Source organism: Cordyceps javanica, chromosome 2 (assembly GCF_051103115.1).
Source record: "Cordyceps javanica chromosome 2, complete sequence".
In the NCBI taxonomy this organism is placed as follows: domain Eukaryota; kingdom Fungi; phylum Ascomycota; class Sordariomycetes; order Hypocreales; family Cordycipitaceae; genus Cordyceps; species Cordyceps javanica.
Window position 1 is genome coordinate 2,204,699 of NC_139296.1, and position 20,042 is coordinate 2,224,740.

Genomic DNA, 20,042 nt, shown 5'->3' on the forward strand with positions numbered 1-20,042 from the left:
GGTAGCTTGATGATCGTGGTGGGGTTGGGGTTTTCTGCCCCGCGCTGTAGCCTAGGTTTGGTATCTGTATCGCGTGTCCGGCTTACACGATGTCTAGCAAATTTCAGTGTTGTCAATGCTCGAAAATATTTCTAGATAAAGTAAGAAAACGCTCTTCTTGGGTAATTATATATAGCTATCTTGAAGTTGAAAAAAAAATCAGACAAGAAAGTGATGAAGTGTATACCGAGGCGGCAAATGATCCCTGGTGGTATGGCGACGATGAAGGCTAAGTAGAGGCCATGCTGTCTTCATCTTGGAGCATAACGTCGACTAAATCTGCCGCTAACAAGCATGTCAAGGTAGTCCTTGACCAATTCCATTACGTGTCAGGCTAGCAGTCTAAGTGCACTATGTTCTTGAACAAAATCATACATCACTGTATTCCATAGAACCCGACTTGATGACTTTGACGTAAATCCCGACCTACCGTCAGTCTGGGATAGATCGGCGACAGATCAATAGCGTTGTTTGTCGCATCCTGTGTATGATCCAACAACTCGTGATATTTCTCATTCACGATACAGGCCTTGTCTTGATACGTAGCAAACAAGCAACTCTACGAGGAAGGGAACACACTGTTCGAAAAACTCCTCTATTGTTCTCTCACCTGCTTGAATTTACTCGTCAAAACAACGCAGGATGGCCATTACCATGTTGGAAGATCCCATTATGTAATTGTGTCCTATCATGTGTTAGATTGCGGTTGTTATTCGTAGGTGCCTACATACCACCGTAAGGAATCAACTCTTGTCGAATGATAATATTGGGCTCCGCTTTCCATGTCGTCACGGTTGAATCCTCCCCCTTACGAATCGTCCTTTGCTCCTTCATGGCGCGGAATTCAGCCTCGTCAATGTCACCGACAAGCTCGCCCGCGGCTGCTTTGAAGAGTTTGTTGTCTTCAGTGTGCGGAATGTCAGAGTCATCCTTAGCATGTAGCAATACTAGACGAAGGCGCGATTTCGTTCGACGGACAATATTGACCAAACGATCTGCCGAATGCCACTTGTCAACGACGAATCGATCCAATAGCCTGACAAAAGCAGGCCAGTAGCTGAAAGGGCCGAGCAACGGAACGAGGCCGCCCATGCGGTAGCCGCCAATCATGGTGGCGAGATCGCTGAAGCCAGCCACGAGAACAATCCCTGCGAATTCGACGCCCTGTGCAGAATACTTTTCAGCAACACCGCTTGCGACGGCTGTCCCCAAGCTCTGGCCGAGAATGACGATGCGATTAGGAGCAACGCCTGCAACATTGATAGCCCAGTCGACTAAAGTATACGCATCTTGAATTAGCCCGGCCTCGCTGGGCACGCCACTTGAGTAACCAAATCCGCGGTAGTCGATGGATAAGACATGATAAGAGCTCGTATCAGTCAGTGCGTGGAAGGTTTCGGGCCGCATGCCCTGAGCAATGTGTCCAGCATTCTGTACAGCATGTCAGCGATGAGAATTAGAGTGAGAGATGTAGTGGTGCAGAGAATTCGTACGCCATGAACTACACAGTACATGTTAGTCACAGTCTAAATCGGTGAGTGAACGAGCACTTGCAAGACAGGATTAGTTTTGCATCGGGGTCGCTTTTTAATAGCCAGAAGGCCTCGGACTTGGTAATATCTGCGGCTAAGCCGGATGGTTGAGCGGCCAGCCTATCTTCATTTTTGTAATACAGTGGAAGTGGAAGAATGTGCCAGGCATATATTGACTCTTGATCCGTTGTTTTGAGAGCAAACGGTGTTACTTGGTTCTCTGTGGTATAGGTTAGTAACGGCGAGGAGACATAACGCGACAGGATGAAGGCGCACTGGCGAAGCCCCAGTATGTAGGCTCATTCACGTCATAGAGGAACAGAGTGTTTATTTTGTGAGCGTACAATGCACTGCTCAGATTAGCGGACAAGCCCTTTGGCTACCCAGGCACCCAAGTAGGAGCCGCTGCTGACTTACTGGCGTTGGACAAAAGGGATCGTCGCGACACCGAGGAATACTGCGTAGAGGAGAAATGGGGCGGCAGAAACCGACAGTGATGTGGTGAGAAGCGATGGTGCCATAATGATATGATGTTTGGACCCTCGTCCGAGCTTTTGGTCACGAGATTGTCACAATTGCGGCGGTGATCGCGGGAAAGACCTCGTCAACACAGACACGGTGGAGTGATTAGGTAGCTTATCAGGTAGGTGGTACTTTATTAGTTGGTGTTGGTGGTTGAGTGCGGCGCGCCAGGCCACGCGTGCCACGCCAACAGCACTCACACCAGTTAGGTTACCTTAGCAGTACTAAGGTACCTGTCACTGAGGACACTACAGTGGATGACCAGCCTGTGGCGAAGTGTGCAGGGACCGGGTTGCCTGGATAGGAGCTCTCGGCGTGTGCAGGAACGAGAGTTCTGGGCACAGGGATAGCATGCATAGGCTATCGTGAATTTTCCAACCATCCTCCCACTTTTCGGGTTCCTTTCTACCGAAGATTAATTTGCAGGCAATTGATTGTGGCTCGGCATCTGCCTTGAATTTACAGGGACGGCACACAACCCATGGTGGGTGTTCTTGTCGCGTTTCACTGTGGGTCGGGAGTTGCTATAGCCGCCGAGTTGGTGTGGGTTTTGTTTAGTGCCCTTGTGCTCGCCTGGACCATTCTAGCACGGTTGTAGTGGCTGCATAAACCGCAAAGCTCGCTGGAAAAGGACCCAAACAAGGCCAATGGACAAGGCTAGCACCACCTCCTCCTCGCCCCCCCAAAAGCCCAAGGCTCCCCCCCGAGCTTGCCCTCCCAGCGTCTCTCTAGCGGCGGAACCAGGCTTTCGCGACGGCCAATCGCAGCGTTGCGCTGGCCGACCTGGCTGGGGGCCGCCTACTCCGCCTTGCGCGTGGGCCAATCAGGCCGCGCGCCCAAGACAGTGCCTTCGCTGCCGCTGGCTCGCACGCGGACCTCAACGGGCACTGAGCTGTGGCGCTGTACTACTTACTGCTGGTGCTGGCGCTGGTGCTGGTGCTACTTACAGGCAGGTAGGTACTCTTCCTCTGACCTGCCGCTCCGTTTCCCGCCCTTCCACTTCGCTTCACGATCCAGCTCATCCCACCCTCCCCCAAAGGCAGACCTTTTTGCTTGCTTCCCGACTCGAGAGACCGCGGCTGCTTTTCCTTGCCTGACAAGGCAGCTCGCTCTGCGTCGTCCGTCAGTATCATGGTTTGCTAGCCTCTCGCCGCGTTCTAGGCCTGCCACCTCACCACCCTTTGCCGCCATGGAGAGGAAGAGAAAGCTCCCGGCCCGGGCTGCGGCCCGCGCAGAGCAGCTCGCCAAGCGCCGCAATGCCTCGACTCGCGATCGTACAAAGACTCCCACTCCTCCGACGCCGCCGCCTCCAGAGCCTATCGTCGAGCCATCTCCGCCTCCGCCGCCGCCGCCGCCGTTGCCGACCTCTGTCGAGCCTGGCAAACCGCTTCCAACCATCGAAGTTGCGCAATCCCACAACCTCTCCCCACAGGAATACCAATCCATCTCAGAAAGGTTCGTAACTTCAATGGCTGCAAACAATGCCTCTAACTTATTTCGTATCCCTCTGCTGACCTGACCTGCTTCTACAGTGGCGTGCTAGCCGAGTCGCTGGCGCGGTCGAGACAGCGATGGATTAGCGAAGGCCTCTTCGAAAAATACTGGACAAAACCGCACAAGAAAAAGGGTGTGCTTATCGAGGATCCCAAGAACCCCCCCAAAGACTCCATGACCAAGATTGGCAATGTCACAATCACCATCGAACCGCACATTGTCGAGGCCACCATGTACGCGGTCAAAGGCCCCAAGCAAAAACCTGCACCTCAAGTGCTTCAGAAACCGCCCCAACAAGCCGCTCGACCTGTAATTCAGTATGGCCCTGCCAATGGTACCATGCCACCGCCTGCACAACCGCACAGCGCACATAGCCCGATCAACAAGCCGGCGTCGACGCATTCTCCTTCACCACACCCTCCGACCCCCCAGTCTGTTGCACAGCCAACCAGCCAACAGGCTACTGCGTCGCCCGCACCAAAAAGCGCCACACCCAACGCAGCCAGTGCGCAGCGCCTCCCAACACCAGGAAGCCATCCAAAAGGAGTCGCGCCGAGTTCAACAGGAGCGGCCTCGGCCCCGGCACGTTCCTCGGCTTCTTCCGCCACGCCACAGCCGCGGGCAACACATACTGCCTCTCCGGGGCCTTCTCAGCAAGCAGCTCCCCAGCAAGCAGCTCCCCAGCAAGCAGCTCCCCAGAGGACTTCTGCGACCCCGGGACCCAGCCCTGCGCCCGCAACCGCAAAACCCGCAACAACAGACCCTGTTATTGCGCTGCTTGCTCAGAAAGCCTCTACCGACCCAGAGCTCCGAGACCTCATGAAGCGTGTTGCAGTCGGTCAAGCAAAACCGGGAGAACTAGCACATTTTCAAAAGATTATCGACCAGTTGAATGCCGAGTATAAAAGCAAAGGTGGCCAACAAGGACCATCAGCGGATAGGTTGCTGGTGGATGGGAGAACCGTCAAGTACTTTGCAGATGAGGTCCACACGATTCTGGATATCGTGCTGGCTTCGAATCCTCACCAGAAGTCGAGCGAGCTGCGCCCACCCCCTGGGAGTGACCCTCTCGTCGTTCTCTTGGTTAAAACTGCACTTGAAGACATGCGTACAAAAGACATGATTCGCAGAATCGCCGAAGGCCGCCCTGGTAACACGGACGCGACTGACCTCAAAGATATCTTGGACCGTCTCAACAGAGACGCAAAGACTGCCCCTCAAGGCTTCCACGCTCCACCGCCCCCACGGCAACTTACTCCTAACGGAGTTCCCAACAACGGCATGAGGATGCAGCAGCCGCATATGAATACCATGAATTCCCAGCAACCCATGCGCACAAAAGCTCCAGCATCTGCTTCCAGACCGGATATTGCTGCAGTTGTTTTCGATTTTGGAGCAGGCGACCGATTTTTGTTTCCCAAATTCAGCATCTTGGAGTTTTTGCCAACGCCAGCCGGTCAACAAGTAGTCGCGTCTTTTCTCATAGTGCGTAAAGGAAGCACGTCGGAGTATGGAGGCGATCCTCAACTCGACTACTACCAGCCTGTTACTATCCGTCTTCAAACAACTACCGGCCGGCATCTGGAGAATCTTGCGAGGGTAGTGGCGCCTCAAGATGAAGTCAGAAGATACATGGATGATGTGATGGACAACATGACACGTGCCGAATATGTCCTTCTCGCCATGCAGCTACCTCGTCATGCTCAAGATCCCGACGAGGAGATCGAGACAACCGAGGGGGTCGGAAACAACAGCCCCATCTCCAGTTCAGACCAGGACAAGGCCGAGCTCATTAAGCCTGGCGTGCTGTGGACCGTGAGTGCCGGATCCAACAGATCGTCGATGACCCCATCACGCCAGATACCTCGCATCGATGCCGAGGAAGAGTCACAACAAAAATACCAGCGGCTTATCAAATCTATCGAGGAAAAGGAATATGAGTACGTGTAATAGACGACAGGATGCTTTTGAAGCAAACATAAACACTGTTAGAGTAGATGGATAGCGTCTCGAACTTGGGCGGCACTAGTAAACCTTTTGCTTGGTTGGGTTACTGGTCATGAATGGCGTTTTGGGAGTGAGTTTTCTGTATGAGATATATGACACACTGTATATAGCCAAGATAACGGCCGTGAAAGCTTTTTCTATGCAACTGATCGGAACAGCTGTGCCGTGGCGTGCAACCTTTGCGCCTCCGGCGAGACGAGGAGGAGCATGTGGCGCTTTAGCACATCTGGTATTTTATTTATTTACTTATTGTTTAATAAAAGAAAAATGTATTAACAATACGTATTTCATTTTCTAACATTTTTCTAACATGCCAGAAGAAAATATAGAACCGAACCAGTGCCCAGAGGGCTGAGCTACTCATAAACGGGCTTTTACTTATCACGTCGGCGCCCTCGGATTGCATCGCCGCAAGCTACCTAGGTAAGAAGCCCCACCAGTGACGTCCCGTATTACAGCTGTTTTACCTAGCTTCTGTTAACAGAGTAGCCCTGTTGCCTGTTACAACATTGAATAAACTGAATGCAGTAGGACTACGAGTGAAGCAATAGTTGTTCTTCTATTGCGATACCTCATCACACATTCGATCTATTGCAGTTTCCATCGAGCTACACATTCATACACATTGTCAGAAAAGATGGGGCAGGCAATGTCTGATGAGCAACCAATGCACCGCTCCAAGGAAGAGCTGCTCCAGAACCTGGTGAGTAGCGCACCGCACCGTCGATCCATGTCTTTCACGACTGACTGTACCAAAACGCAATAGGCAGTGCGGTTCAAGGAGAAGTGCTTTACTTCGCTGGAGTTTTACTCGCTCAAGGATGTCTTCAAGACGTTGGCCGATCACCAGGGCGACATCTCGTATCTGAAAGAGGATACCGTTGCTCGCTATCTGGAGATACCTGACATCCTCGGGGCATCGCCAGTTTTGTTCCAGATGGTGTCGTATTTAGGTGCATTCCCATTTCTGGCCGATGCGCCAGTAATTCTCGAGCTGCCGCATTTAATAATGGTGGTGGTCATCATGACCGAACGGTACAAGCGGGTTCTGGCTCGCGGTTCGACAGACCGTACGAAGCTGCTATTCAAAAGCATGGCAGTATATGACCGCAAAGTGTCCACGACGAGTCCACCCTCGTCACTTGCAAAGCATGATGAGACAGAACAGTCTGGTCATAGGCCAGTAGGATTCGCCATCGATCAACCTGGACAAGACGATGATGACGAGTATGCTGACGATGACCTCGTTCTTACGGCATTTGAGTTATTGGACATTGGCGATGCTGTTAAAAGAGGAGATGTGCCCGAGGTACATGATGCAATCATACCGACAGATAACTTCCGCAAACTCGTGATGCTACTTCTGCTTGTTGCTCCTTTAGGTGAGCAAGACAGTCTCTCACATTACTCCAATAGGGTCATAGGTACCGAGCTGGAGCACCTACGAGATTCAGCAGAGAGCATCATATCATCTTTTGTTGATGCGGAAACATCCCCTGGCATTCGATACAACGACTTCAAGCGGCTGATTCCAATCATTGCCCCGAATCTTTTTAGCGGATTCAACAACCTTTTTGGACACTTTCTCTTTTCAAAAAATCTTGACTTTACGAAACACAAAGGCGACGAAGCCAAATTGAAGGACAAGCCCGCAAAGCTTGCTCAGCCGCTGGTTCTCAACAATGGCGAGATCTTGAATGGCCATCTCTTGGCTCAGATATCCACATTCTTACCCGCATCTGACTTATTTCACCGTGTTCGCCTATTATATTCCGGAAACGAGTCGGGGTTCTCAATTGGTAGCTTTGAGTCAAAAGTCTTTAATTGGGTTGCACCTACGATACTGCTAGTGAGCGGAAGTCGAATCGCAGACAAGCCAGAGAGTGGGCAAGAGACCAATTTTGCCGAATCTCTACCTTTGAAGCGATATCCGAATGGCAGCAAAGGCGAGCGTGTCACATTTGGTGTGTATGTTCGTGCGCCGTGGAAGCATACCCATAAAGACTGTTTTGGCGACTCTGAGACCGTTCTCTTCCAACTGGAGCCGGTGCATGACGTCTTCCGCGCGTCCACCATCAACACCGACTACGTCACATTTACCAAAGCACCAGCAAACCAACCCTGCATGGCCTTTGGGTGCCCCCATCCCAAACCAACAAAATCAGGGCGGACCAATGGCACGTTTTCGCTGGGCGCGGTGTCGCTGTTGCTGGACGACTCGTTTGAATATGGCGTCTTCAACCACGATTATTCATCCCGTGGCGGCGCATTCGGCACGAGCGCCGTCCGAAAGTCAAACTTCCAAGATCGGTTCCAGATCGAGAAGCTAGAGGTATGGGGCTGCGGCGGCGATAAAGAAGCCGCAGCGCAGGCGGAGAGGTGGGCGTGGGAGGAGCGGGAAGCTGAAGCGCGTCGCAAGATCAATCTGGGCTCTGGAAGTCAAGAGCAAGACCGAGCGCTACTGGAGATGGCTGGCTTGATTGGGAGTAACCGGAGCGGCGGTTCGATGGCCTAGCTGGGCGCCAATATAAACTATAAATGTATACTCGCTCTTTCATAGGGACACAACGGTACCAGTCGTCATCTCCTGTTCATATGGCAACATCATATCTACCAATTGCTGAGATAGTAGGAGAACACCAAAGCTATTACGTATCGTACAAGAGAGGCGTTTTCTTTTTCAAGAATGCTATATACATGCCACTAGCCCTTCAACTCGCAAAGTATTACTTCTTAGAGTCACCGTCATCCTTCTTCTTTGAGCTGTACACCTCTCCCAGAGCTCCCAGTGAGCTTCGAGGGTTCTCCCTTCTCTTTTCATTCGATTCATCGAAAGCAGACGCAGCGGCAGCAGCTTGCTCCTCGGCGGCCTTTGTCTCCGCCGGGCCCCAGAGACCCATGCGGCCAAGGATGCCGCCGGTGCCACCCGGCGCGTCCTTGTCGGCGTCCTCCCCGACCGCCGCAGACCGACTGAGCGCCTGCTTCTCGAGCATGGCGCGCATGGCCTTGTCCTCTTCGTCGCGGGCCTCCAATTCGCGGATCCACTTCTGGCGCTTCTCCTCGGCATCTGTCTCGCCCTTGATCTTGCGCAGCTCCTTGCTCTTCTCGCGGTCCTGGTTGTAGTACATGCTGCCGGCGACCATGGCGATGACGGTGAAGCCCTGCGCGGCGACGCGGGCGCGGAACATTTTGTTGGCCTGCTTCGAGTCGCCTCGACGGAGGGCGCGGTAGGCGTTGATGAAGGCAAAGACGGTAAGACCGATGCCTAGATTCACGATTCTTAGCATCTTCGAGCTCGAAAATCGGTGCAGAGATGGTGGGAGAAATTACCTAGCGGCACGAGCGGCTCCTCCTTGATTTTACGAAAGACCTTGTGCAGTGTCTTCTCGTTGCGAAGCTCGCTATGAATTGTCGCGTGAGCAGTGGCGGCGATGGGAGTAGCATCAACTGGAGCACGTACTTGTCATCGTCAAAGGACGAGGGCATACCGCCCGAGCTGGGTGGCGGTAATTGTGCCATGGCGGATGATTACAATTTCAACGCCGTGATTTGTGAAGGGGAGAAGAGACGTCACAGGCTGTCGACTGGTCGGATCATAGGCAGTGCAAATCGCAAGCTAATTATGCGCAGTGGCTTTTGGCGGCAGCGCAAGACCCACTAGCCATCCGAACCACGAGCTGGACCAAAGCTTCCTCTTGCTGCGAAATAACAACAACAACAACATCTCCCAACATCGGCTACGCATGTGCTTCGAGTATTGCTATTCGTCATAGTGATATAGACACGAGTGCCACTAAACATACACCATCACTATACAGAAATTTCTGAACGAATCGTTACGACATCGATCCCTCCCGACACAGGCTGCCAGGGGCAGTACGCTGAACATTGACTAGTACAACGAAGAACATGACGCAAAGGTAGCGATGTGGTTTCTGACACCGTCTGCCGAGAGCCTCACGAGGCCGCGGGTGGCTGTCGCTGTTGTATCGGCGTTGGCGGCCATCTCGGCAGGCTACTATGCCTACAGCAGCAGTTCGCCGCATCTCGTCGCTGAGCTGCCCGATGGGACGCTGCGCCGAAGCAACGCCGTGCGTCGCAATCACCGCCGCTCCAGACGGTCGGGTACCGCCTCCAGCTCCTCTTCGGATGTCGCTGGTGATGAGAATGCAGAGAATGCCGAACTGCCGCCGCCGCCGCCGCCGCCGCCGCCACCGGTGGAAGGCGAGGCTGCCATGGAGGATAACAACGACGAGGAATGGTGGAACGATCCGAACCAGCTACCTCCCCAGAGAGCAGGCCATAATATTGTGAGCTTATTGTTCCGTGTCTCGGAAGACAATGCGCGACGCAATGGGTGCGTTCATCGAGGATGCCAATGTAATGCGTGCGGCATGGTTCCCATTCGTGGTATCCGCTATCGTTGTGCAAACTGTGCCGACTTTGATCTCTGTGAAACCTGCGAATCGCAAGGTAGCCACATAAAGACACACATCTTTTACAAAATCCGGATCCCGGTCCCTCCATTTGGCCATAGACAGATGCAACCAGTCTGGTACACCGGTGACCCCGAGTCTTGCCGTCGTGCCGTGCCCAGAGGGATAATGGCGAGGCTATCCAAGGAGACTGGTTTTGAGAGACCGGAACTCGAGGCTTTCTGGGAGCAGTGGACCTTCATGGCCAACACGGAATGGAGAGACGACCCGGATCAGTTCTGCATTGCCATGGATCGCAAGACATTCGAAAGATGTCTCGTACCGACAGGTGCTTCTGCATATGCGGAACCCAACCTGATACATGACCGAATGTTTGCGTTCTACGATTCAAACAATGACGACCTGATTGGCTTCTCTGAATTTTTACATGGTCTCTCCTACCGACGGAGGAAAGACAAGCTGCAGACTGTATTTGACGGATACGACATTGATGGCGACGGATACGTCAACCGTCGCGACTTTCTGCGTATGTTCAAAGCCTACTATGTTCTATACAAGCAAATGCATCGAGATATTCTGGACGGCCTTGAAAACCAATTGCTGTCGACAACAGAAGCGCAGCAGCTCGTCAGTGGCCGGCAACCGCTCAGTAGTCTCTTTGGACGTGAAGAGAGAGTACCGCAGGCTGATTCGAATATGCGATTTGAGGGCAAGACATATCACCCTGACGGCCACGTCCGAGTCGAAAAGGACAAAGAAGCTGCCTTTGTCGAGAACGAAACAGATACTGCTACGCGGAGAGATATCCTGACGAGTCTTTTTGCGTGTGAAACAGACCGAAGAGCAAGACGCCGGCTGGTGATCGGTAATGACGGCGATGGCAATTGGAGAACAGCTCGACGAGTCAGCGGCGCTGATGCCGATGGCACTTACTGGCTCACTATGCTCGATCCACCCAACAATTTGGAACAGTTATCAGATGTTTTGCTCGGCAACAACAACGGCGCTGATGAAGACAACGTGCAGCGGGACTCTGCTGATGAAGACGAAGGCAATGCCGTGGACGAGCAAGGACGCGAGTCAAATGATTCTGAAGCTAGGCCGCCAACAGAAAGCGAAGCCCGCGCAAGAGCTATCGAACGTAGTCGAAGACAAGGCCCTAAGTTGGAGAAGAAGAGACGCGATATGGCCAGACGCAAGATTCATGACCGATGGAGACGCCGGCAGTTTTATCTGGATGAAGAAGAGGGCGGTGCCGCCCCGGACGACTGGAGCGATGGTGAAGACATTCTTGCCAAAGCGGAAGAAGCCGAGAGACAAGAGAAGAGGCGCAAGGAAAGGCGGAAAGACGGCGCACACGCATCGGTCATGTCCGATACAGAATCTGATGACTTTCCATTCCGTATCAGGCGTGATGACCCTTCGTATCGACATGGTTTTGCAGAGAATGACGCCGGAAAAGAGATTTTGTACCAAGTCACGCAACAGGCGTTCAATGAGCTACTGGACGTCATTTTCAAACCGGCAGAGGATCTTGCTGTCAAGGCTGCAGAAACTAGGCTTGAGCGTGCAGCGTACGCGGAGCTTCTTGACGACGTAGACCCCTCCGAGCCAGACACGGAGGCAGAGGGTGACGATGTTGCAGAGAAAACCAACGGTGACAAGGCGTCCAGTGACAAGCCCATCGGTGAGAAGGGCCTAGAAGAGTTGCTCGTTGATAGCGGGTATTCGCTGGAACCTTCAGAGCCTCGCAATGCGGTTGAGCTGGAGACGGGAACCAGCTTTGCTGAAACATTGCATGGGCAGGAGGATGCCGGGAACTCAACCACGACGGCGGGTGCGACAGCGGAGTACCGTGACCCTACGCTGCCTCAAAACAGACCAAACAGCGCCGTCGAGGCAGAGACAGCACCTCCATCTGCTGCGGCATCCGAGGCTCCGGATCATAAGCAAGGCCAATCGTCGAAGCCGTCGCGAAAGACGCTCAGGGATTGGAAGCGATTGAATCTGGCCGAGACTCAGGCCGAAGCCAGGGGAGGCTGGGGCAAGCTGAATTTCGAAGAGTTTGAGGAAATCTACAAGTCGCAAGAGACACAGGGGAACAGACTGGACTACCTAGGCAGTTGGATCGACTTTTGCATCCCTTAGGAGAGAGAGCGGAGATGGTTTATGTAGCATACGAGCGGGGTCGCTGTATAGGAGTCAAGAATAGAAGAGGAGACCGAAAATAGCATCGGGTACGAGGGCGACTTTTGATAGTGGGATGGGCCTGGTGCTAAAGTCTGCCCAGGGCTTGTACTATAGAGTAAAAGTCTCAGTGTAGTGTAGTATACAAAGCGAACCGGCCAATGTACGCCGATGTGCGCCGATGAGAAGTCACACGTCATACCAAGGGGTGGGCGAATCGATAGTTTCCAGAGCGTCCCTGTTTGCTGTACCAAGTGATGCTACTAAGTGGATTGGTGAAGGCCCGCCAGTCGGTGGTGGATGGATCGACGGCCCACTGCACTGTGCACTCGGGAAGGATTGACAACAAGGCTTGCTCACAGAGATGACCTCTCATCAATATGTATTGCTACAGACAGAGAATTGGTGCCAAGTTACTACTTACTCTGTGTCCCCTGGACACCTGTTTTATGCAGCGGCCTTGTGCGCTGCTGCTACATTTCTCCGTGCTATTCGGCCGAGCCCCCCACCATTAGGGCTGACATTCTCCAGTCCCGCTTCACCCGAGCAACCACCGCTGACGAGGGTACTGGGGCCTGCTCCCCTATGAGATGCCGTATTGGTGAGAGAGAGAGAGGCCTTGAACAAACTGGGCATCCATCGAGAGCGGGGGGAAGCCATATCTAGAAATTTCCTGCGACCAGGAGCTGAGAGGCAGGGCTTGTCTGTATCCCATCACGCTAGCCTCGCCCCCCCGATTTCTCCGGTCCGGGTTTGCGGATGTTCTGGTCCTGACAGCCGCAGCCCTGCGCCTTAGGCTGTAGTGAGATGCTCGTATGACGGCGGGCTACTGTTGTTTCGTTCCACCTAGACCGGCGCGGCGCGAAAGTGAAAAGGTCGCTGGCCCCCAAAACCTTCCCTCGCCTTACAGAAGGCCCTCATGTGATTCCTCTCCGGCTGCAAGATTTGCAAAGTTTTCTCCCATTGAACAATTGTGACGTCAAGATAGCCAACACCAAGAAGAGAGCGGGAGTTGCGTATCTGCGCCGTCATGTTTAGCAAAACGCAGCCGCGCCCATCCCGTTGCCCGCGTTGCAAGCGATGCCGGCAAAAAAAGGTCAAGGTGAGTGGCACCCCAGATTTGATCGGCGCGGCTTTCAGAAAAATTGACGCCCCTACCCTCTCGCGGGGGGGGGGGAGACAGTGCGATTATGTCCAACCGAGTTGTGGCCCTTGTGCCAAGGCCGGAGTGACGTGTGAGCCGTACAAGCAGCAGTTTCATTTCATCCACGCTCAGACACAGCGGCACGACGCCGGCGGCCGCACTGCAGCAGCAGAGTCCCCGCGGGGAGAAAGTACCTGCACAGTATCGCTACAGCACCAGTCTTGGCCCGAGGCGGGCAGTAGGGAGTCCCCGGCAGAGGAAGACGCGAGACGGCAACGGCATGCTACCTTCTTGCCGGGGCGGTCCGGCGACGGGCCGGCGTGGTGGCTGCCAAACGCCGGGGAGCTCTCGAAGAGCCCCATGCTCATGACGGGGTCGCTCGCGCGGGCGGGCGCGTTCGACCAGTTCCTGCGGTACTATCTCCCGGACGGGCCGCGCCTCTACGCGCACCACTCGTCCGGGTCGTGGCTGGCCGCGGCGCGCAGCCACCGCCAGGACTTCCCGCCGCTCGAGGCCGCCGCCTGCGCGCTGGGCGTCCTGACGCTCGGCCGCGGCATCAAGGACCCGGACCTTCAAAGGCACAGCCTGAGCCTGTACGGCGACGCGCTGGGCTTTGCTAGGAGGCTGGTTGCGCAGACGACGATCAGTGACGGCAATTGGCTTCGTGTGCTGGAGATGATCAATCTGCTATCTCTGTTCGAGGTAAGGCTCTTGCTGTGTCCTAAATTGGTGTTGATGAAAAAGAGAGAGACAAGAAAGCTAAAAAAAGAATTTTCCTATTTCAGACACTTGCACCTCCTTCCAAGCAGCAAAAGTCTCTGCGCCATGTTGCTGGGCTTGCTGCGTTGATTCAACTGGCTGGCCCCTCGGCGTTTCAGAAACCCGAAGCGCACAACATATTTCTACATGCAAGAAGCGCTATAGTACGTCCTTCCTCTAAATGCCTGGTGGGTGTGAGTCTGACCCTTTGCTACCAGGTATACACCGCTGTGCTCCAAGAGAGACGTACATTTCTCGCGGATCCAGCATGGCTGTCGGAGCCTTGGGCTTACCTCCCCAAGTCCAATATCAGTATATGCCTGGACATGATCGTTTTGATTCCTACACTTCTGGAACTGACGAATATGATTGACGATGCCGATCAGATTGGCCACGACTGCACTCGGTTGCTTCACGACTTTGACACACTAAGCACACAGCTGCGTGGCATGTTCGAAGAGACGTCTGCGCTGTTTACGCGCACACCGCCAGACGAAGCCAGCGGCAACGTGCACGACTTTGCAGCTGTGCAGCTCCATCGCTGCTGCGAGCTCCTCCGCCACGAGGCTGTCCGGCGTCTGGCGTGCCATGCCAGCCACTCCCCGATGACGTTTCTGCGTTACGCAGATGAGGCCACTTGGTCGCTGCTGGAAATGGAACTATGGGCCCGGGTCATCATTGCGGACATTAATGAGTTCAACACTGCAAACTGCGGCTTCTTGACGGCGAATTTGCTGTCCGTGCCGACGCTCGTGGCGAGCCAGTTTTTGAAACGCAATAAAGGTGACGATGAAAATGCCATGGCGGCGTGCAGGCAGACGGCAAATACCTTTGTGGAGGGAGGCTTCCACTTTTTCCAAAATTTTCTGTGAGGCACAGGCGGCATGCCACCAACTGGCTTCGTATATATATAGATACAAATATATTTACGCTATACACTACACCAAGTCCCTAATCACACGACGTAGTATATTTCGTACCGCGCGTGTCCGTACGACTACAACCAAATCAGTTCACAGCGAGAAGAGAATGAGTTCCATGTGCGCATCCATTATGAAACAAAGTGACATTCATTCCCCCAGTCTGCAGAGAGGAGTAATATAAGCAACGCTAAAAGCTTCAAGAAACCCAAACGCCAATCTATGCATGCAGCGCCCCAGCTGTTTGCTTTTTGTTGCTCGACTAGGTCATATCAGTCGAACCATTTCTGTAATACCCTGAAATCAACACAAGACACAAACTGCCCGCACCCTGCCTCGCTTAGGAGTCCAAGGTCTTGATGATGATGTAACTTGTGCCCGCGGCCAAGACACCAATGATGAGCGTCTGGATGGCGCCCCACAGACCAGCGCGGTGGTTGCGGATGGCAACGTAGTTCTTGACGTAGCCAAAGATGAGTAGGATGACGGCCGTGACGCAGATGGAGACCATGAAGGCCTGTCCGACGTGGGGCATGACAAAGTAGGGAATCATGGGAATCAGGCCGCCGACGAGGTAGCTCAGGCCCATGGTGACGCCCGAGATCCACGCGCGGTGGATGTTGGGGCGCTCGAGGCGCAGGGAGAAGTCGACCATGAAGCGGGCCCAGTGGGCGCGGTTGCGGCAGAGCTCGTCGACGAGCGGCTGGGCGGCGCCGCGGGAGACGGCGTACTTTTCCAGAATGGCGTAGACCTCGGCGCGCTGCGCCTCGGGCATCTTGTCGACCTGGCAGCGCTCGCGCTCCTCCTGCGAGGCGTAGTGGTCGCGCTCCGTCACGGCCGCGAGGTACGCGCCCAGGCCCATGGAGATCATGCCCGAGAAGAGCTCGGCCAGGCCGCCCATGATGACAATCTTGCTGCTGCCCAGGCTCGACAGGCCCGCCGTCAGCGCAAAGGGCACCGTCAGCCCGTCGGCGAAGCCAATGATGACGTCGCGGAGAATGTCCGTGGTGTCAAAGAGAGCACCCTCTTCCTCGGGCATGGTTTTGGTCTCATCGTAGAGGGGCGAGTACCGCTCAATGGCAGGCTCCCGAGGTAACAGAGGGGAAGTCTCGTTGTTAGGTGCCATGGTGACTGTGATAGGACGGATAAAGGTGAAAAAGGTGGGAAGTTTAAGCATGGAAGACTGTTTTGAAGATGTCAGGGTTCGATTGGAACCAGGATTTGAACAATTATTTGAGGAGACACTTTGGATTGAGGTATCAGGAACAAGGGATAGGTGAAGACTGCTGAGCTCCAAAGGCATCTGCTTCGCAACCAGGGAGCCAGCTCTTCATATATTGTTCACACATAGCTCGCCCCAAGATCCACAGGACCAATCATCTGAATGGCATTGCTGACCCTGCAAGGTCATCCAAAAGCAAACGATTCGGTTGGCTGGAAGTAATCTTGTAAGTCGCCGCCATTTTCGGATCGATCTGGCCTGGCCAATCAGAGAGCGTCTTTTAGTCAGCGCACGGTCACGTCAAAATGCACGACCACACCAAATTTGGCCGCCCGGACTCCGAGCTGACGTGAAAAGCGGCGGGCGTCACCAATTTTTTTTTTGTTTAATCAATGTTGGAGGATTGACCCGTGGTTCTTTTGCGTAAGCCACTGCCGATTGAGCCGATAACTTGTGAGCGGTGGAATGGAGGCGCACGGGTTTGGCACTGGCCGGTGCTCTTTCTTCGTAGTTGGTGAGCCAGGAGCGGAAAGGAAAAGATGTGGCATTCAAACGCCAGATTCATCCATCTCATTCTATTTTGCAAGGATCCTCTGGCCAAAGCAGAAAGTCGTCGAACGAGAGGTTGGCATCATCCCAGCTGAGACCGCTCCCGCCAAATGGCATCAGTGCAGCAGACTCCACATCAAACAAGGCAAAGTCAATGTCGTGAAAGCCACCGACATCTTCCGTCGGTGCAGGCCACCCCAGAGCGCTGTCCAAATCCAAGTCTGTCCACGGCGATAGGGTTCCGCTCGTGGGCGGCGACGTGGACGTGGATGAGGCGGCGGCGGCGGCGAGCTCATCTCCGCGCAAAAACTCGGTCGGCGTAGTGCCCACGCACCGCTTAAACACCCTGTGAAAGTGCCACTTGGAGAGGCCCGTCTGCCGTGCCATCTGGCTCAGGCTCAGTCGCGTGTCCGCCGCCGCCGAGCTATTTCCGGTGCTGACCCTCGGGGTGCCGCGGCGGTCGGCGGCGGCGGGTCGTCGTCGTCGTCGCTGCCTCTGCTCCTCGACAAAGGCGCGGATCTTGCGCACGGCCAGCTCCTCGGGCATGGCCCCGGCCAGCTCCGGCTTGCACCGCTTGCACGCGCGGAAGCCGGCCTCGTGCGCCTCGCGTCCGGTGTCGTAAAAGGAAACGTTGGCCCGGCGCGCCAGGCGCGCCTTGCAGATGGGGCGGCAGAAGATCTTGGTCGTCTTGACGGCGTAGACGAACAGCCCGTCGGCGGCGCCGTCTCGATCCTGCACGGCCTGCCAGCGCCGCGCATCGTCGCGAAAGAGCGCGGCCGACGGCTCCGAAGATGGTGTGTCTTGTTTAACGTCCATTCTTGATCCTTGATGATGCGTTCATGGCGATAGATTCACCACTGTGCGGGCGACAGGCCATCTTTATGGCAGTTCAGAGTTCACGTTGACAAAGCGGGTCTTGCTCTTGAAGTGGCCAATCGCATCGTATATGTGCATCATGACTTACACCAGAGGACTCGATTTACTTCCTAGGCAATTCGATGCGAATTTGCCCCTGTCTGAATGCGGCTCTAAATTCAGTATTCGAAATCATCTCATTTACTATTCATCATTGTTTTGCAGATCGCCAGTTAACCCCAGTCAGGCTCGCACCTCGGTAGCTCACTCCGCCCCCGACCTTGACGTTCTGGAGAGGTTGGGAGAGTAAGCCAGTCCATCACGCCTGCAGACATAGCCTAAAAAGGCTGATTAATGGGCTGTGGCCCAGGATCGGCTGTGATGCCAAATCCCGGTGGAAGCTCTCTCTACCCTACCTCGAAATAAGTAACCGTATCGAGCGTTGCTGACTTTTCCCCGCTTTCGCCTCATTCTTAAGAAGTAGATCCTGCAATCTTGACATTACATGCCACCGTCTTTCTCCTTTGTATCCTGGAGCTTGCAAAGCGAGGTAGGCGAAATGGCAGACCAGCCCCCAAATAATACAAGAAGGAAAAGATGGGCCCCAAGGGTCCGTACAGGATGTCAGGCTTGCAGGTTGGTGCAAAATGTGTCGACACCGCTGTAATTACACCTTTTAACCTAGACTCGCTACCTCCACCGCAGGGTCCGTCGCATCAAGTGCGACGAAAACTACCCAGTGTGCACAAAATGCAGAACCAGAGGCCTGTCTTGTTACTATACGCTTCGTTGGCAGCCCTCCTCTGATACCCCGGTCGGAGGATCGTCGCACTACCTTGTTCCAACGCGCGAGGTCGAGCCCCCCGACTGGGACTTTATGCAATCCGTGAGATACTGCAAGTCCATAGCATCCGTGGTCGAGGCCGCCACTGACCTTTTGGTTCGCATATATAGTCTTTTCGGTTGTTCAGCCAGCGGGGACCAGCTCGCCCGGGCCTCCGCAGCTCCCACGGATCGTCAATCACACCCCATTCATCTTTAGGATTCTGGACCATGCGGTCAACACAGCCTCCAAATCCCGTGGTCGGCTGCTCAAGTTGGAAGAAGAACCGGCCTTTGCAGGGTTGTGGAAAAATTTCTTGCGTTATCTTATCCTGCATATTCAGAGTGTCAACCAACTCATCAACCAAGGACACCCTGACAAGGGCAAAGTCGTACGCGACATCCACCTTCTGGTGGTTTCCGATTTGACGGCCGGTGCGTCAATTTGGCAAGCTCATTTTAACGCAGGTTTTGCGTACATTGAGCGCCTAGGGGGCGTGCAAGTGCTCTTGTGTCTGCCGCAGCCGCCGATGTCGCTTATGCACATGACTGAGTGAGTATATCTCGCAGTGTACACTATACATCATGTTGTTGTAATGCGACAAACAGGAGACTGACTGGTCTCAGTCTAGCAATTCAATGCAACACAACTAGCCCCGCGCGCAAGCAAGTAACCGGCTATTACCAATACACAGAAGATGAAATCCGACACATATTGAGCCTACCAGGTCTCAGTCAGGATACGCACTTCCCCATTGAGTTGAAGCTTGCTATCGTTCAAATCACGCGACTACGGGTCGAGGCTTCTACAGGACCCAGCCTGACTGCCACATTCGAGGTCCGTGTGCAAGATGTATTTCGGCGTATTGCCGCTATAAATGTCGATGATTGGCCTGGTAACAGTAAATATGACCCGGGATTTATTTCACCATCCAACGCTCTGATTTTCCAGCTTGCTGCGAGGCTTTATGGAATCATGGCTCTCCCACGCCGAGCAGTCTGGGAAGTGCTGCGGGAAACCACCGGCGTCGGCACATGGAGTGAAATGCTGGCCTCGAGACGACGCGAGTTGATGAAGATTTTAAAGCGCGTCTATCCTACGATCAAGTACTATCCGTCCTTGAAATGGCCCCTCATTGTGGCTGGCGTGGCTGCCACTGGAGGCGACGACGCTGTCGACGATCAAACGTTCATCGATCAGAGTCTATATAGAATATGGCAGAACCCTCTGTCAGACAATGACGTTTTCCTGTGTTTAGATAAGCTCCGAAAATTCTGGTCGTCTGGGAAATGCGCGTGGGAGGATTGCTTCGACGAAGCGACTCCGTCTTGAAGCGACGCAGGCAAGCGATTTGTAGTATTTTGAGGCAATCTTGTATCAGACAAGCAATTGGAAAGACATCGCATATTTGATATCTAACTATTCATTTTGATGCACTTCGTCTGTAGATAATTTTCTAATAAAATGGCTGATATTCCCCCTCCTGAACCCCCATAGATAAGTAGACAGCGTTACCCACGAAACTCCGCAGCTCAGCCCCGAGCCAACGACCA

General features: G+C 54.0%; 9 protein-coding genes across 9 annotated transcripts; 5 read left to right on the forward strand and 4 right to left on the reverse strand.

Annotated features, from left to right (window-relative positions):
• Positions 1-659: 659 nt before the first annotated feature.
• V2A60_003159 (Alpha/Beta hydrolase protein) lies at positions 660-2,092 on the reverse strand (the record flags this gene model as incomplete). The annotated part of the gene is made up of 6 exons (XM_083254499.1): positions 660-724; positions 771-1,470; positions 1,533-1,540; positions 1,594-1,791; positions 1,848-1,921; positions 1,989-2,092. 6 exons carry the CDS (start codon positions 2,090-2,092, stop codon positions 660-662), a joined length of 1,149 nt encoding a protein of 382 aa, XP_083110625.1.
• Positions 2,093-3,282: 1,190 nt separating this feature from the next.
• V2A60_003160 (uncharacterized protein) lies at positions 3,283-5,537 on the forward strand (the record flags this gene model as incomplete). The annotated part of the gene is made up of 2 exons (XM_083254500.1): positions 3,283-3,548; positions 3,626-5,537. The coding sequence occupies 2 exons, from the start codon at positions 3,283-3,285 to the stop codon at positions 5,535-5,537; spliced, it is 2,178 nt and encodes a 725-aa protein (XP_083110626.1).
• A 706-nt stretch (positions 5,538-6,243) lies between these two features.
• V2A60_003161 (TLD-domain-containing protein) lies at positions 6,244-8,109 on the forward strand (the record flags this gene model as incomplete). The annotated part of the gene is made up of 2 exons (XM_083254501.1): positions 6,244-6,297; positions 6,361-8,109. The coding sequence occupies 2 exons, from the start codon at positions 6,244-6,246 to the stop codon at positions 8,107-8,109; spliced, it is 1,803 nt and encodes a 600-aa protein (XP_083110627.1).
• A 211-nt stretch (positions 8,110-8,320) lies between these two features.
• Positions 8,321-9,113, reverse strand: V2A60_003162 (respiratory supercomplex assembly factor RCF1; the record flags this gene model as incomplete). The annotated part of the gene is made up of 3 exons (XM_083254502.1): positions 8,321-8,859; positions 8,925-8,995; positions 9,055-9,113. 3 exons carry the CDS (start codon positions 9,111-9,113, stop codon positions 8,321-8,323), a joined length of 669 nt encoding a protein of 222 aa, XP_083110628.1.
• Positions 9,114-9,520: 407 nt separating this feature from the next.
• Positions 9,521-12,178, forward strand: V2A60_003163 (uncharacterized protein; the record flags this gene model as incomplete). The annotated part of the gene is made up of 1 exon (XM_083254503.1): positions 9,521-12,178. One exon carries the CDS (start codon positions 9,521-9,523, stop codon positions 12,176-12,178), a length of 2,658 nt encoding a protein of 885 aa, XP_083110629.1.
• A 1,543-nt stretch (positions 12,179-13,721) lies between these two features.
• V2A60_003164 (uncharacterized protein) lies at positions 13,722-14,992 on the forward strand (the record flags this gene model as incomplete). Its single annotated transcript, XM_083254504.1, has 3 exons — positions 13,722-14,063; positions 14,147-14,284; positions 14,339-14,992. 3 exons carry the CDS (start codon positions 13,722-13,724, stop codon positions 14,990-14,992), a joined length of 1,134 nt encoding a protein of 377 aa, XP_083110630.1.
• A 388-nt stretch (positions 14,993-15,380) lies between these two features.
• Positions 15,381-16,166, reverse strand: V2A60_003165 (VIT family-domain-containing protein; the record flags this gene model as incomplete). Its single annotated transcript, XM_083254505.1, has 1 exon — positions 15,381-16,166. The coding sequence occupies one exon, from the start codon at positions 16,164-16,166 to the stop codon at positions 15,381-15,383; it is 786 nt and encodes a 261-aa protein (XP_083110631.1).
• A 666-nt stretch (positions 16,167-16,832) lies between these two features.
• Positions 16,833-17,627, reverse strand: V2A60_003166 (metal binding domain of Ada-domain-containing protein; the record flags this gene model as incomplete). Its single annotated transcript, XM_083254506.1, has 1 exon — positions 16,833-17,627. One exon carries the CDS (start codon positions 17,625-17,627, stop codon positions 16,833-16,835), a length of 795 nt encoding a protein of 264 aa, XP_083110632.1.
• Positions 17,628-18,287: 660 nt separating this feature from the next.
• Positions 18,288-19,821, forward strand: V2A60_003167 (uncharacterized protein; the record flags this gene model as incomplete). The annotated part of the gene is made up of 5 exons (XM_083254507.1): positions 18,288-18,386; positions 18,463-18,552; positions 18,638-18,923; positions 18,957-19,041; positions 19,116-19,821. 5 exons carry the CDS (start codon positions 18,288-18,290, stop codon positions 19,819-19,821), a joined length of 1,266 nt encoding a protein of 421 aa, XP_083110633.1.
• Positions 19,822-20,042: the final 221 nt, after the last annotated feature.